Genomic DNA, 17,331 nt, shown 5'->3' with positions numbered 1-17,331 from the left:
GTTTGCCCGTACCTCTTACACCCAAGCACATAAAGAATGCTCTTATGCTTGGCCCTTATTTATATATAACAGGTCAGGTTATCAGTATACCTATATCTATACATAAAAAGGCCAATATATATCTGGTAGAAGATAAAAGAGACTAGAGATATCCATTGCGTTGCTGTAGGTCTGTGTCACAATGATAGTTCTATTTTTTATATTTAGCAATCCTTTTTTTTTTCTTTTTAACCACATAGTGGAGACATACATTTTGACAATGGGTTGACTTCTCTGAGTAGGGTGACCACGCATGATGTGATTTTTAAGTGTTTGCAATATTTGGGCCAAGAATTGGACTGTAGAAGAAAATATCCAACTCTTATGAACTAACTGTTCATATTGAGGTTTGAGAATGGGCAGATGCCTCACAACCATGTGCGAGGCATCTCAGCACATACGATCGGCTATAAACAGCATTATTTATCCCTTGTACATAATGGTGGGAGTGGACACTCATTATAAATGTAACATTATGGTGTTGATGATAGATATTTTATCAATAGAATGAGCCCATCTATAAGATTTAATAATTATGGGGGCCATACTTGCTTTCAGCGTGGGCCTGGGGTTCCTTGGCCAATCACAAATGATTCTGTACATACACACAGGACATATTTAAGGTAATTAAGGGAATGGGCGGATTGCAGTACCAAGAAAGGTTATCAAATTTGTGACTATTCGGTTTATAAAAAAGACGGCTTAGTGGTGATCTAATTACAACGTACAGATATATAATTGGACAGTGCAGAGATCTTTATAATGATGTTTTTACACCTAAGTCTGTAACAAGGACAAGGGGGCATCCTCTACGTCTAGAGAAGACAAGGTTTCACCACCATCACAGATGGGGATTCTTTACTGTAAGAGCAGTGAGACTTTGGAACTCTCTGCCACAGGATGTTGTGATGGTTGATTCTTTTAACAAGTTCAATAAGGTCCTTGATGCCTTTCTTGATAAATATAATATTACAGGTTATGAGTAGTAGATTCTGGAGATGGGACGTTGATCCAGGGATTCATTCTGATTGTCAAATTTGGAGTCAGGGAGGATTGTTTACCCTAATGAGGCAATTGGGATCACCCTCATGGGGGCTTTGCCTTCCTCTGGATTAACACGGTAGGATTATAGGTTGTACTTGATGGACCTGTGTCTTTTTTCAACCTTATCAACTATGTAACTATGTAACTATGTAACTATATATCATCAATATGATATAACTGGTAATTTGGGAATTAACCAATAAGAAATAGACCCTAATGGCAACTGATTGACTCCAAATGGAATTGTCTTATGCTGAACATTGTGGGCCCATTATTTTATCAAAGCATGAATCTTCTGGTACTCCGGTGTGTCAGTCAGATCCTACTGTGATTTTTAGAAGTTTATGGTGGTGGTCTTGATACCCAGTCAATTTTACAAGCTTACATAACATTGATGGACAAAATACTATAGACTTTAGGAATCATGTAGACTAATGCACAAGCCAATTTGACTTTTCTAGTTGCTCAGAAATAACTACTATGTTTGACATCAATAGAAGCCAACTCAAAAATTTTCATTCTGGCAGCACAATTCCGGGCTCATTGTCTACCTGGCTCCATGATTTTCCAGCTCTGAGCTACATGGATGTGTGCCGCTTCATTCACTATCTCTTGCAGTGGCACGAAACTTTGGAGGAACGAAACTTTGGAGGAACGAAACCCCCATTCCCCTGATTGGTGGGGGTTCCATCGGTCGGACCCCCACCAATCAGCATGTTATTCCCTATCCTGTGGTTAGGGTATAACATTTAATCTTGGGACAACCCCTTTGAGGTCTTACAGATCTTTCTGATCCTTGTGTTCATCCTATCAAGGAAAAAACTGGCAATGGCACTAAAACACTTCTCACGTATACATCGTGACTGGTAATGTTAGAATTTAAAAGGTTATTATATTTCAAGACGCCTTATTGGAAGGATGTTCAAGAAAGATCAGTGCTCAGATTACATCATATTGACCAATCCACCATTATGGTGTCCTACATTACAATATGGATTATATGGTTGTAACTGTAGATACAGAAATTGTTGTGCACAATGTAATGCCTAAAGTTGTCTACAGATCTAATTATTGGTCGAAAGATGTTTTCTTAATTTGCTTTCATGGGGCAATGGGAGATAAGCGTCTTCCGGACACTTATCTTAGTTGAACCAATAGAATGGGACAGAAAAAAATGCAACCTGTTAAATCAATTTTTTCCATTGACCTCTGACACTGGAGGAAGATCATTGCACTAATCAGAAGTTCAGTGGTTATATTGGCTAATGTATGTGCCTGTGGCGGCTGATGTGCTTTGCTGTGACACCATTCTTCAGGAACCCCATAGTAAATCCTATACCAAGGCCATAACGGCACCAGTTAACAACGGCTAATGATAAGCCAGTGACATCTAATTATAAACCAGTGACATTGAATGTATGTACTTGGTGTAGGTTGACTACTGGTGAAATGATGGCAGTTTATTATATTATTGACACTTTCAATTATTGCTCTTGCAGAAGATAGAAGAGGAGAATGAAGAAAACCTGCTAGCAGTTCTTACTGAGACACTGGACAGTCTCCCTGTGGATGAGGATGGATTGCCTTCATTTGATGCACTGACAGATGGAGATGTGACCAGTGAACATGATCCCAGCCTTTCATCTATGCCTGACGGCACCCCTCCAACACAGGAGGCAGAAGAGCCGTCACTAGTAAGAACCCTTCCTACTGTTTAACAGGAATTGGATGTGCTTCTGGCTACCCGCTGCATGGGTATGATGTAGTCAAAATAAGGTTTGGACTTTAATTTTAGGTCTAAAAAAGAATGATGTAGCTGTAATGACATTGCACATGAAATGCTAAAATAGTGGAGTGGCCATTGAGCTGGGAAGTGCATGGATGCTTTTTATTTAGGGACTATTATTTTTAAGTTTTACCATTGATTTGTAATGTTATCTGGGACTCCTAATCAATATTATCCATTTTCACCACTTTCAAAGCAAGAGTACTCTTCTACGGCTTTATTGACCGGTATAAGTCAGATTACACATACCGTACTTGCAAGTAGCCTCAAATAATTTCAGTCATTGTAATGGAAACCATTGTCTGTATTTGGCCAAGGAAGGTATTTCAATGAATTGTGAGAAGAAAGGTTTTAGTAAATGAGGTCAGTGGGAAATCTCACTTTTCAGTTCTGTTCCATAATATAATATACAGCAGATAATAACAATCTTGGTTGGGCGGCAAATCTCCAGGATTCCTCCTTACCAAAGCTTACGATTAAAATATTTTTATCTGTAGTGTAAGGAGAATCAGCTCTTCATGCACTTACTGAATGGTGAGCTTATGGTGGGCTTGTGCTTATACACAGGAGCTAATCTGAACAAGCAGAGCTGTATTGTAAAACATGGCGGAGAGAATCTCAGGAAGTAGGGGTGGGTTTCAGACTAGACTCCCTTTAGACAATGTAGCTAAGCTGCAGCCATGTGGTCAACAGGGTAAAAAATAAATGTCAGACAGGCATTACCCAAAGGTAGTGATTTACATACCACTAAAGGACAGTCACTTTAAAGGGTAACTAAACTTTGAAAAAACTTTTGACATGGCATAGGGACAAATCAGAAGTTTTGATCGGTGGTGGTCCAAGCACTGAGACTCCCACTGATCGCTAAAAAGATGTGGCCGATGCGCTTGGATAAGCACGGTTTCGCTTAGTTTCTGAACAGCTTTCCTCAGGAAGCCGAGCGAGCTGCGTACGGACTCATAGACTTTCTATTGAGCATGTACACCGCTCTGAAAGCTGATCAGAAACAAAGCGGCACAGCGTTCACCCGAGTGCTTCTGCTGCTTTGTATTAGCAATCGGTGGGGGTTTAGTTACACTTAAGCTAGCACTATGGGTTTCCTATTCTGCTCCTTCTTATTTTTAGGTCGGAGAAGACAACCATAGATAGAAAATGTTGACATCCAGTAGGACATTAGAAGACATTAACAGATTCATTGAAATATAAAGTAATTTCATAGCGATCTCATGAATCCAAGTCAATTGATCTCAACACAGTATTCATTATTTATTCTGTAAAATAAAGGTGTAGTAAATATTATTTTAAAAGGGGTTTCCACCTATACAAACATGATAATATCTCTCATCCTTTCTAGGACAATAGTGGAGTTCCCTCCTCTGGGACCTTAACCATTGACTATAACAAAGTGGATTCCAGCATGGCAGGGTCTCAGGGGAGGCAACTTCACTGATGTCCTAGAAACAGTAATAGACAACTGATGTTACATTTTTGCCAAGCGTGGAATTCCATTTCAGGAGTATATATATATATGTGATTAAGGACTCACACACACGTAGTATTGCTGTATTACGGAGCCATAGGTTCTCCATGTGCCACTGTATTTTGACCGTGAGAAGTGTTGCTTCTAGGGGATAATACCAGGTTAACATGGCATGCAATTGAACCAAACCCATAGAAAAAACCACTGTGTGCATTTAGCGCATGGAGGTACAGTATGGACCTATACGAGCCTATGGGTGTCGTATTCCAGATCCATACAATCATGGAAGCTTTAAACGGCAGTGTGCATGAAATGAAAGGGCCTAAATTTGAACATATGTCTTACTGGAGTAAATAATATATGGCAATTGCCTGCATACATTATTTATATACAGTGTGGCAAGACAGTTGGTATGTAGGTGAGACAGTCCTGTTAATTAATACATAGTTCCCAGCATGCCGTGTGAGTAAATAAATGGTCAAGTGCTGTCAGATGTCACGATTACATAATTAAAATTCCAGTCTCTGCTCTTTCCGAATTATCTCCTATTTTTTATCCTATGTTTTTTTTTGTTCATTTTTTTTTTTACATTTAATTTAGCTTTTTAAGCTGTTTTGCATAACAATCTTTCCTAATTTTGTTTATGTGGTGTTGATTGCATTTTTTTCTTTACAAATACATGTTTACTTCTTATGACTAATCTGAACTAATATTAAAAAATTGAAGAGACCTAATTGTAATTTTTCACTGTCTTGTAACTATGCCTCTTCTCGTCTTATGTTTCTAGCTTAAAAAGCTCTTACTGGCTCCAGCTAACACTCAGCTGATTTATAATGAATGCATTGGACTCAGCGCACACAACCATGCAAGCCCTAATCAGAGGATCAGGACCAGCCCTGCGCCCGTCAAGGTACAAATTTCTTCCTTTTCTTCCATCTAAAAATAAATGGAATAATAAGTGGTGAACGCTAAACTGGAATGAGATAGTGTTCTATACTCTCTAAGGCCCCACGCACACCACCGTATTTTTAATCCGTAATTATGTAACGTAATTACAGACCCATTCATTTCTATGTGCTACGGACACCTTTCTGTATTTTTACGGATGGGTGTCCGTTTCGTAAAAATAATCCGTAAAATATAGAACATGTCCTATTCATGACCGTAATTACGGCATGGACTCCCCATAGAAGTCTATGGTCGCTTCCGTAATTGCCGACGGCTACGGATGTGCACCCATAGCCGTCCGTAATTACGGAAGCATTGCTCGGCGACTCCAGGATTTCAGATGTTGCATATCATTTGTGGTTTTCTTCTTTTTGCGGATCCGTAAATACGGATGAATTACGGATTCACTACGGACCGTATTTACAGACACAATTCCTTATATGCAGACTTCTTATGGATGACTATAAATAACTACGGACAGTATTTTCGGATGGATGAAATCTACGGTCGTGTGCATGGGGCCTAAGTCTTGCTTGGTCACAGCTACTGTACCTTGTGAATGTATTCGGCCCTCTTGGTGTTTTTCCTGTTTTGTTGCATTACAACCTGGAATTAAAATGGACTATTTGGGGGTTTGCACCATATGATTTACACAACATGTCTACCACTGTGAAGGTGCAAAACATTTTTGTTTTACTCTGACACAAACAATAATTAACCCTCTCATGACCAAGGGTCATTGATGCCCCTGTGTCCACGTCAAATTTTCAATTTTCTGTTATGCACTTCTTTAAACGATAATATCTTTGCAACCACTTTGAATATCACAACTATTATTACTTTGGTTTTTTGACAAGCCTTATGAGGCTTTCATTTTTTAGATTAGTTTAGTTAATTTCATGTTTTTAGTTTTTATTATGAGCAGACAAATCATAAAAATGTGAAAAAAAATATTGTATTTTTTTAGATATATTTATCTATATATATATATATATATATATATATATATACTCGCTGTTACAGCTCTAACAATTCGTCTTCTTCCCTCTCCATCACCCTGGATCGCTGTGAGCAGATAAGAGGGCTATAAGGCTATATTTACACGACGTAAAAAAAGGGCAGTTAACAACGAATCAGCTGTCAGTATTTCATGTCTCAAAATTTGAATCCATTTCCTCGCCATCTGACCAAAAATGCATGAATTTTATTCGGTAGGGTTTTTTGTCCCAGCCACCTGAAATTGCCACAGGGCTCCTGTAGATAGTGACGAAATACCACTCTAGATAGTGCCACATTGCCCACTGTAGATAGTGGCAGTGCCCACATAGATTGTGCCCACTGTAAATAGTGCCACAGTGTCCATATAGTACCACAGCTCTCACTGTAGATAGTGCCCACATAGTGTCACACACAGTGCCCATGTAGATTGTGCCACAGTGTTCCCTGTAGGTAGTGCCCATATAATGCCACAGTGCCCATGTAGATAGTACCATGCCCCCTGTATATATCACCACACCCCCTGTAGATAGTACCACCTCAGCAGATAGCGCCATTCGCCTGCAAATAGCGCGACCCCTGCATATAGTGCCACTCCCGCTGTAGCTAGAACCACCCCCACCCCCGTAAATGGCAACCCCTTCCTTTAGATAGCACCACTGTTGCTCCCTGTAGGAGCGGAATCCCTCTGACCAGGGATTCCGCTCCTAGAGGGAGTCCCTGACATATATGGACAGTAATGTCGGCCTAACTTTAAAAACTGAATCTCCTGCCAGAGCGTTGGCAGCGCTCTTGCTGGGGATTCCGCTCCAGGAGAAGTCACTGACGTTACTGTCCATATATGGATAGCGATGACAGGGGCTTCTCCAGTAGCGGAATCCCCGGCCAGAGTGCTGCCATTGATCTGGCATGGGAATTCCGCTTTTGATATTAGCCCTTGACATCACTGTCCATATATTTACTTGAACGGGACAACGCTGTAACACCTCACACAGCCTCTATGAAAGTAACGGTGTGCATGTACGAACAAAATAAAAATTGATGTAAACAATGAATAGGCAGCGCACCTGTTCAAACAGCTGAGAGGCGGGTTGCCGAAAGTCGGTCCCCCCCCATCTATTATTGATGGCCTTTCCTAAGAATAGGCCATCAATTTTGAAATCACAGATAAACCCTTTAAGATAAAAAAAACAAAACAGAAAACTTTAATGTGCATAAGTATTTACCCCCTAAAATTCAATACTTTGTTGAGCACCTTTTGCTGCAATTACAAATGCAAGTCTTTTTGGGGTATAATTCATGGAAACTTACTCTTCTGCAGGTTGTGGCGGAACAGTATTGTGATTTTTTTTTTTAAGGAGGAATGAAAAGTTTAACTCCAAGTTGCATCATATGTCTTAATATATGGTGTAAGATGCATCACAATCTAGCCCTGCAAAGTCATAAAATCGTAGCGAGATAAACGACAAATTTTCGCTCCTCTATTTACAAACTCACTGTCTGATACTGTGGAAACTCTGCAGCGGCCGTGTACAGTAAACTTGGTTGTTACCGGCTTGAGAAACGTTGGCTTGATAGTGGCTGTCAGGTCTAGTTGCGTATGTTATTCAGGTGGAGAAGTAAAACCTGTCTTCTTGGCCTCATCTTTAATATACAGTAGCTCAGTAATTCCAGGCGATGGATAATTAATCTTGTGAACTCTGACAAGGTCATGTGAGAGATTCTATTCTGAAACATTTCTCCTGATTTTATCAGTGATCGGTATGTCTATGCTCCTGGTATACACAATGGTCAGTGTTCTTTTATTGTAATATCGTACAAACTGGTTAGTTTACAAATTATAGTATCTTTCGACACAAAAAATGAAACAAAAATAATAACCGTTAAATATTAGTTTGGTGTTAAAGGCTGTGTACACCTTTAACATAGTTTTTTTTTTTATAGAAATAGTTGAATGGAAATTCTAACAAACTAACATAGAAAGTTAAGGGCTGTGCACACCTTTGAAATCGTTGTTTTTTTTTTAGAATAAAAATGTTTATCAGTGTGTTTGGTGCAACTTTCGAAATACTTTTTATTAAAAAAACATTTTTTTTAGATACACGCAGGATCCACCTGTTATCCATCACATCTAAGTTATAAACGTAGATGTGATCGATAACAGCTCAATCGGATCCGCTGTCACTGAACCCGTAAGGTGCCGCTGACATGACGGATACAGGTTTCAACGCTAGATACAGCTGCTCTGTATACGGATACAAAGCAGCTGTATCTCAAAAAGTAAAAATAATTTTTGATAAAAAGTATTTACAAAGTTGCACCAAACACACCGATAAACATTTTTATTAAAAAAAAAAAAAAAAAACGATTTCAAAGGTGTACATAGTCTAGAATTTCCATTCAACTATTTAAAATTCTGGCCATTGAAGTAATCATTATTAACCATCTGACTGATTTTACAGTGTTTAACAATAATTGTTAAGTTTGGTAGTAAAAACGATTTATTTTCTATTATCAAAAAGTCGCAAATGGCACAAAAGTCGCAAATTGCTGTAAATTGTGACTTTTCGCCATTTTAGCCGCTCACGGGCATTTTTAAAGTGGGTCGGAGCTAAGCTAAAGGGGCAGGGCCACCCACAGCCTGACAAACTTACCATAATTTACACTAGGCGCATGGCTGGTGTAGTGTAAAGGATCTGCCAGGCACAACTTCTGTGTATACGCCCATGGGTAATCAGTCTGCACCTGGTTCTATGTCTCTGAGACTGACTCCATCTTCCACCACTCAGAATGTCAGGCTTAGGAGCGGGAGAGCCTATCGCAGCCTGGCCAGACGGAGCTAGCTCCCGCCCTCTGTCTATTTATACCTGCCTTTCCTGTTCCTCCTTTGCTTGTGATTCTTCTCGTGTGGTTTCCTGGCCTTGCTGCAGCTCCTAGCTATTTGACCCTGCTTCACACAGACCCCGCCTTACTGACTACTCTCCTGCTCTGCGTTTGGTACCTCGTACATTCCTGGTTTGACTCGGCTCGTTCACCTCTCTTGTTGCTCACGGTGTTGTCGTGGGCAACTGCCCCTTTTCCCTTTGCTTGTGTCCCCTTGTCTGTTTGTCTGTCGTGCACCTACTGAGCGTAGGGACCGCCGCCCAGTTGTACCCCGTCGCCTAGGGCGGGTCGTTTCAAGTAGGCAGCGACTGAGTGGTGGGTAGATTAGGGCTCACTGTCTGTTTCCCTACCCCCCTGCCCCTACATGTAGATTCCGTTTTCTGACGCACTGACAGCCTGAGATACCCATAGTTTATTATAAGATGTGCGCCTACAAATTAGGTGCATTTTATTCCAACTTTCTTTATATTTAATAAATTCCCCTCTTATTTTTCTTGGTCTTTGGCGGTAAATGCTATAATCACAATGGGGATTTGTTAAGACTTGTATTTTATTCGCCAACCTTCATATAAAAAGACGCATTTCGAGCTGTCCATTCGCAAGAAAAGGAAATTTATGCCAGCTATGATTTTCGCTATATTTTACAACAGTTTTTAGTGAAACTTATAGTGAATTTGACGGGCCCTGTGTAGCCATGCCTCCTCCAGCTAAACCCTGCCCACTTTAAAAAAAAAATTGGTGGAAGGTGGAGTAAAATTGCAATTTGCTCCTTTTTTTTTCTGCCAGACAACTGGCGCAGAGTGTTTAATTAATCCCCTCCCCCCAGTGTTTAGTATATTATTGTCTGATAAAGATACGTGTGGCAATGCAAAGCACAATAATCCACACAATATGAATGACATTCTATGGGAAAAATAATTAGTATAGTGGGAAATATCTTTTGAAAATCGGAAAGTCGTTTTGTGGCCAAATCTTTAAAGTGTAGCCAAACGTTGGACAAACTTCTGACATGTCATAGTGACGTGTCATAAGTTTGGATTGGTGGGGGTCCGAGCACTGAGACCCCCACCAATCGCTAGAACGAAGCAGCTGGAGCACCCGTGTGAGCACTCAGCTGCTTTGTTTCTGTTCGGCTTTTTCCGGAAAGCCGATGTATCGGAGGACGGGCTCATAGATTTTCTATTGAGTCCGTACTCTGATACATTTATTTCCGGCTGTAGTTGCAGATTACTCACCTCAGCTGAGCGACAGTTAAAGCCCTTTTACACGGGGCAATGATCGGGCAAATAAGCATTTGTATGAACGCTCATTCCCGATCACAGTCCTTTGTAAAGATGGCAGCGATTAGCCGACAAACGAGCAATTCTCGTTTGTCGGCTGACCGGATCTTTTATACGGTCCAAAAACACTGGTCACTTATCGGCAGCACATCTCGCCATGTAAACAGGGAGATGTGCTACCATCAAAATGCAATGTATGGGGGGGGGGGAATTGTAATAACAATCATTTGCCTCCATACATTCCGATCTTTGCTCCTAGTAAATGGAGCGAATAAGGGTCGTTCGACCTGCTGTGCCTTCAATAGGCTAGAAAATCTTCCTGTTTAAAAGGGTCTTTACTGCTGGATACAGATCACATAACCAATCAGTATCTGGCTTTAGCATTAAGGGTATACTATGTTATCTAGTTGGGTCTTATGAATGTCATAGAAGGTCCCCCTTCTATGAGCCAGAGTTAAAAGACACTGAGTTAGTGTGTATTATATGGCCAGCCATTCATGTAAACGACTGGCATGTAATGGTAACATACAATGTGCATGGTTACATAGTAAGGTCGAAAAAAGAGTCCATCTAGTTAAGGCTATGTTCACACCTGCACTGTGCTGTTCCGTTGTTCTGCTCCGTCAGAGGTGCAGAACAAGGAAATAATGGAACCAACGGTTACGTTACGCAACGGACACCACCGGTTGCCGACGGAACCAATTGACTTTAATAGGTTCTGTTGGCTTTCCATCGGGGTGTCTGTGATTTTACCGGACACAATAGCACAGCATGCTGCGCAATTGTCTCAGGTAAACCCTGCCAGATCTGTGACGGAGGCCCCTAACGGTTGCTCCGAGGCAGATGTGAACAGAGCCTTAACCTATTCTCAAGCAATGTTGATCCAGAGAAAGGCAAAAACTCCAGACGCAAAAGCTTATGCCCAATTGGCACTGCATTATCTGCTCCTTCATTCTAGTGATTGGCATGGGTCTTCTTGACAAATGGACCCCCACTGATGACATCTTTTGATACTTCTCAGTGATAGATGGGGGATGTTCAATGGTGTCCATCTATATTTTTGCCAGCTCCTCGATAACATAGAAATAACAGCCAGGGCAGGAGAATAATTTGAAGAAGAACATAAGGGGCATTATAGCTACTTTATATGTGGCATTACATCATACTGTAAGTGATCTATAAATATATTTTTCCCGGCCATCCACATTAGCCGAAAACTGAGCATTTTAAGGACACTTGGGAGAGCTGGGTAACGCTAGGCTGTAGAAGCAGGTAACAAATAAACCTTAAGTGGTTTTAATCCCAGCCTTTATTACTAGAAGCTGTAAAAACAAGTTGCCGCTATGTTTCCGAGGATAAAATTGAAGCAATGGAGAAACAAAATAAAACTTTGCATAAGTGGCATTGGGGAATTTTAAATGCAATTTTCTTTCCTTGTTCTGCAAACAGTTATTCACAGATCATAGAGCCGGTACTCTTATTGTCAACACTTTATAAAATTAATAAAAGACCAGAGATAACTTGTCATTTTTTTTCACTGAGGACTCAGCTCACTAATTTAATTTTCTGTATTTTTTTTTTCTGTCTGTGAAGAGCGAGAACTATTGGAGTAATAAACCCAGAAACATTTGTCAATCGCAGAGGCCACAAAGGCGCCCCTGCTCCGAGCTCCTCAAGTACCTGACTGCGAATGATGACTCTCCTCAGACCAAATCAACAGAGAGCAGGACGAACAACAGACTTGACAAATGCACCAAAAAGAAGCTCTGCTTGCATCCTCAGCCACATTTTCAAGGTAGATTGGGGACTCATAGACGTGCCGCACTTTGTGGTAAATTTAATGTTGTCTTTACTCATTCAAATGGTCTTCGTGCTGCAAGCATCAGTGGATCATATGCTGGGACAGTCCTGAGCTGGCCTCTCAGCCTTGTGTATGTGAATGTTTGAACCCTTTATAATCCACAGCTGGACATTGATGTTACAGAATATTTGAAGAATGGAATGTAATAAATGATCACGCTGAGTCCCCTCTTTGCTCTTGGTCATCTGGAGGTTCCTGGGTGAGGGATCTCCACTATGACATCCATATACCCTAATAGGTCATATGGAAAGGGGTTGTCCCTTTATGTCTTTGGCTCTGCCTAGTTTGTGTGTTTGAGTTAAGGTACCCAGTAGGTTTACTTGCAGTTCTATGTAAAATCATATATGGTGATATTTTAATTAGTTGGACTGAATGATAAATTTAGCTCTGCTTCTTTTGACAAACTCAGCATTTATCGATGGAGCATAGCTGAGTTTGTCAATGTAATTTGACACAACTCATCATATAATAATCTAATACAGCATATTATCCTCCTGATTTATCTAAACCTAGTGAGGTATCCAAGTCTGCAAAAGAAAGAGTTAAATAACAAATTCAACTTTGCTATAACTGTATTGATGAAAATATATGACAGATAGATAGATAGATAGATAGATAGATAGATAGATAGATAGATAGATAGATAGATAGATAGATAGATAGATAGATAGATAGATAGATAGATAGACAGACAGACAGACAGACAGATACATAGATAGATAGATAGATAGATAGATAGATAGATAGATAGATAGATAGATAGATAGATAGATAGATAGATAGATAGATAGATAGATAGATAGATAGATAGATAGATAGATAGATAGATAGATGACAGACAGATAGATAGATAGATAGATAGATAGATAGATAGATAGATAGATAGATAGATAGATAGATAGATAGATAGATAGATAGATAGATATGAGGATAGATAGATAGATATGAGGATAGATAGATAGATATGAGGATAGATAGATAGATAGATAGATAGATAGATAGATAGATAGATAGATAGATAGATAGATAGATAGATAGATAGATAGATAGATAGATAGATAGATAGATAGATAGATAGATATGAGGATAGATAGATAGATAGATAGATAGATAGATAGATAGATAGATAGATAGATAGATAGATAGATAGATAGATAGATAGATAGATAGATAGATAGATAGATAGATAAGCCTAAGAATGTTCCAGCTTTTAGATATGCTTTAGGTGAAGCCTATGCCATCTTGTTGTCAGTAGTTATTGCCTGGAAATCTTTATATACCCCCAGCGATCACCTCTTATTTCTGTCTGCATCCACATTCATCAGTCATGAGACCGGCTTTGCAGCCCTCCTGCCATCCTCACAGTCCCCGGTACCTGTCATACACTGGTCCCCAGCCAGAGCTGCAGGGCGAGCCCCAGAGACAAGGACATGGCATGTCTGCAGTTTTGTCTATTTCACGCCTGATGGCTCACTTTTCTTACATTACTATTCCTTATGTAACTCAGGAAATATCCATTGTGGCTCCCTTTCATTTTTATTGCTAAATAGCATGCTTAATGGGTAATTTTCCACATGGTAATTCCAGAAGGGCTTTAGAATTTTTTTCCTCTAGTGTACACTTGTTTGTCTATAAATCAAATCAAATCACTTTACTTTTACATGCAAAACAAAGCAATAAGCTATTTCCTTAAAGAGAAACTATCAGCAAAATACACTTTTATATGAGCCATAACTGGGAATGCCGTTTTTATTATGCTTTTTATTTGATTATAATTAGTTTGGTTGGATACCCTGCTGCAAATATCAATATCAGTAGTGGCCAGTGACTAAATTCAGCTCAAAGATAATGTAATAAAAGAAATAGTACATCAAATGCCATGAAATCCCTATTTTATATATTCCTATATTATTGTTATTATTATTATTAATAATAATAATAATAATAATAATAATAATAATAAAAATAAATACATGCCATATTTCTGTAATTTTTTATATAATTGAAATTATTGCATATTTTAGTTAATAGTGCCAAAATATACTTTCAAAGTACTTTCTTAATTCACACAGATATACTATGAAATTGGTTAAGTAGCAACTTCTGAATATAAAGTTGTTAGTGGAATAACTCAGAGCATTCTAATTAAAGAGGGTCTCCTCTCTGGACAATCCCTACATTTTAGAAGGGTCCCTTGACATTAAGATAACAGATTGTCCCACTTCTAGGACTCCCAGTGATCAGCTGTAATCTGTGCAGAAACTTGGCAGTAAGTGTTCCATTTCCCTGCAGCGCCACCACAGGGGAAATAAAGCATTACATAGTGCTCATTCATAGCAATGTGTAGTCTGTGTAATGCAGAATAGGACAGGTCCTTTCAGAGCGAGAGATGCTCTTTGTGAACAGCAGGATCCCCCTCTATTAACTCAGAATTCCTTTGTACCTGTATATGGACATCCCCTTTAAACATATCCAGGTTGTAGGGAACTCCAATGCTGTATGGAAGTATTCTTTAGACATGAATGACAATATTATGTGAACATTGTATGATAGTATTGTTTTGCATTTTATACCAGTATTCATATCTATATATTAGAATTATGAGTACAACTCTAAGGCCTTGTTCACATGGCACTCCAAAAAAAAGACGTGAAAACGTAAACGCAAGCATTTTTGCAAAGCGCTTTTTAAAGTACAGGCGTTTTGATGCATCTTTGACGTGTTTTTGTGCGCGTAATTAGGACTCCAATTGACTATGGGAAATAAGCGCGTTTTCAGTGCCTTTTACGCGCCAGCAATTGACCTGATGCTTCTTTTTTTGCACGACATGTTTTTAAACAAAAAAAACGGCATCGTATTCCCTACAATGCATTTTCTTATTGATTTCAATGGGAAGCTTAAAGCAAGCATTTTTTACGCGGTTTTTGGCACGTAAAACGCCGCTAAAATCAACTAATAAACATCGTGTAAACAAGGCCTAAAAATAATGAGCGAGGGGGCCATATTTTGTTGCCCACAGCCCCATTTTCTTTCTAACCTACCCTGGTTAGAGGCAGAACCAGAGACACCCATCTGGAGTTGTTGCTCCTCATCAGTACAGAGTAGGGATCTTATTGGCTGTGTGAGACGCTGTATGTCAGTGAAAAGTTGAAATCTGTAAATCTAGCTAGTAGGGGGTTTTCCCTATAATTCACTTACATTTTCCTCCTCTTAGTTTGAAAGGAGATGAGTACGTCAGACAAGCATTTGAAGAAAACTACCAATATCCTGCAGATTTTATTCCCCCTCATCCTCCTACAAAAACATCTTTACCTACAGGCAAAGGGCAGACACATAGCGGGTCCCTTATTTAGAGAAAAATGGTCCCTAGCCAATGAATCACTGGTCACTGTTATAAATGAGGCTCAATATATTTCCATACTATGTATCCTTATTATAATTATTGCTTTCCCCATAGAGAACACTTTAAGATTTCATATAAACGACTTAAAAGTAACACTTCTAGATAAAGAAAAAAGCAATACATTGAAACCGTAATGTGTAAAGCATCTCGTGAATCTTTATCCTCTGGCAAATGTGCGAAAATGTCAGGAATCTCAAGAAAAAAAAATCACAATATAAGACATAAGAGATTTGCATCAAATAATATATTCCTTATTGCAGCGCGGAGATAAGGAAAGAATCCATATAAGGCGGTTTATTATTCAACGGCTTGCGCCACTTGTAATCTTTGTGCTGGAACAAAAGCCAAGTATTTTTTTAAAGCTTAACCCTTTGTGGCTGGTACAGAGATTGGGGTCTGGGGTAGGCACTTAGCGCTCAATGGGAATAAACAGTATTCATGAGAGTCATGAAGTCGAGGCCGGTTAGTCAATGTTTTCTTTTTTACGGGAGCCACTCGCAATGTGATAGTTTTTATGTGTTCAGTGATTTCATATTCAGTTTGTGTGGGACCATCATTTGTATTCATTATTCTTTAGTCTTACCGGTATATTCTAGGGCTAGGAAGGAAGCACATAGTATTATATCTCCAACTTCTTCCCTGGGCATGAGTGATATGAAATCAGTCTTCTTTAGTAACATTCACACAGACAGTGAGTTTATAACAGGAAATAATATTTAAGTGAACATTGGAAGGACTGTAAAAAGTTTGCAGCTACTCAATTATACTTAAAGGGGAATTTCACCTAATATCTTCTTGTGATGTTTCATATAGACATGTGAGAAGATCACAATAGTGGGGGTTCAAATACTCCAACTTCCATTATACCCTATCCTATATAAAGTGGCTGCGGCTGTATGGGCATGAACTCCTTTGGCATAACTCATGATGCTGGGCTCTATCTATGTTGAAGATTTTCAGTAATAGAAATCTCCTGAAGGTGTTCAGAAGCCCTACAGAGTAATGTGACCCCTTCTTTCAAGTTTTCCCAAGTTCACGGACTCCCATTAATGTCTTCTTCTTACATGTCTATATTAGGTTTCCAGTTATTTAAGGTGGTATTTCACTTAAGGTGGTAATTCACTTAAGGTGGTATTCCCCTTAAGGTGGTATTACCTAAAGTGTATAAGGGTTCCGTTTTAGTCCATAATCTCTATAAGACTATGTATATGGAAGTTACATCATAGTTAATATAATTTGAATGATAAATAGCATTCATGTATTAATATTATATTAATGGCATTAAAACCCCTCTGGAACGTACCGTTTTTTTCTTGGAGAGGTACACGTTCCAATCCAAAACAATGATGAAATTTGCCAACATGCTGCATTCAAACATTGCCTAGATAGATCTCCCACCGGATTAGAAATCCCAACCATGCAGTTAGCATCTATGGACACCCTGAATGGCGGTTATTTTTAAGAACCTGGACTGTTACCTACAAAGTATCTTTGCTATTGCAGGGCCAAACCTGGGGGGCTGTTATTATTTTCAAGTGAAGTGAATGACGACTCAGCCCATTATATGTCTGCCTTCACAGGGTACTGCTAGGGGTGACTTTCAATTGGGTC

The 17,331-nt window shown here is 39.3% G+C and overlaps 1 protein-coding gene across 2 annotated transcripts in view; it reads left to right on the top strand.

Moving 5' to 3' along the window:
- The window catches only part of PPARGC1A (PPARG coactivator 1 alpha), an 89,377-nt gene that overhangs the window by 34,899 nt on the left and 37,147 nt on the right, over window positions 1–17,331 (top strand). For both annotated transcript variants that reach the window (XM_075858734.1, XM_075858724.1), the window contains exons 3-5: window positions 2,583–2,777; window positions 5,137–5,259; window positions 12,050–12,251. In XM_075858734.1, coding sequence (XP_075714849.1) covers window positions 2,583–2,777; window positions 5,137–5,259; window positions 12,050–12,251 — 520 coding nt within the window. The remainder of the gene's footprint in view (window positions 1–2,582; window positions 2,778–5,136; window positions 5,260–12,049; window positions 12,252–17,331) is intronic.

The sequence above is a fragment of the Rhinoderma darwinii genome, chromosome 1, assembly GCF_050947455.1.
Source record: "Rhinoderma darwinii isolate aRhiDar2 chromosome 1, aRhiDar2.hap1, whole genome shotgun sequence".
Taxonomy (NCBI): Eukaryota; Metazoa; Chordata; class Amphibia; order Anura; family Rhinodermatidae; genus Rhinoderma; species Rhinoderma darwinii.
Note: the sequence above shows the minus strand (reverse complement) of the source record. Positions and strands in the feature narration are given on the sequence as shown.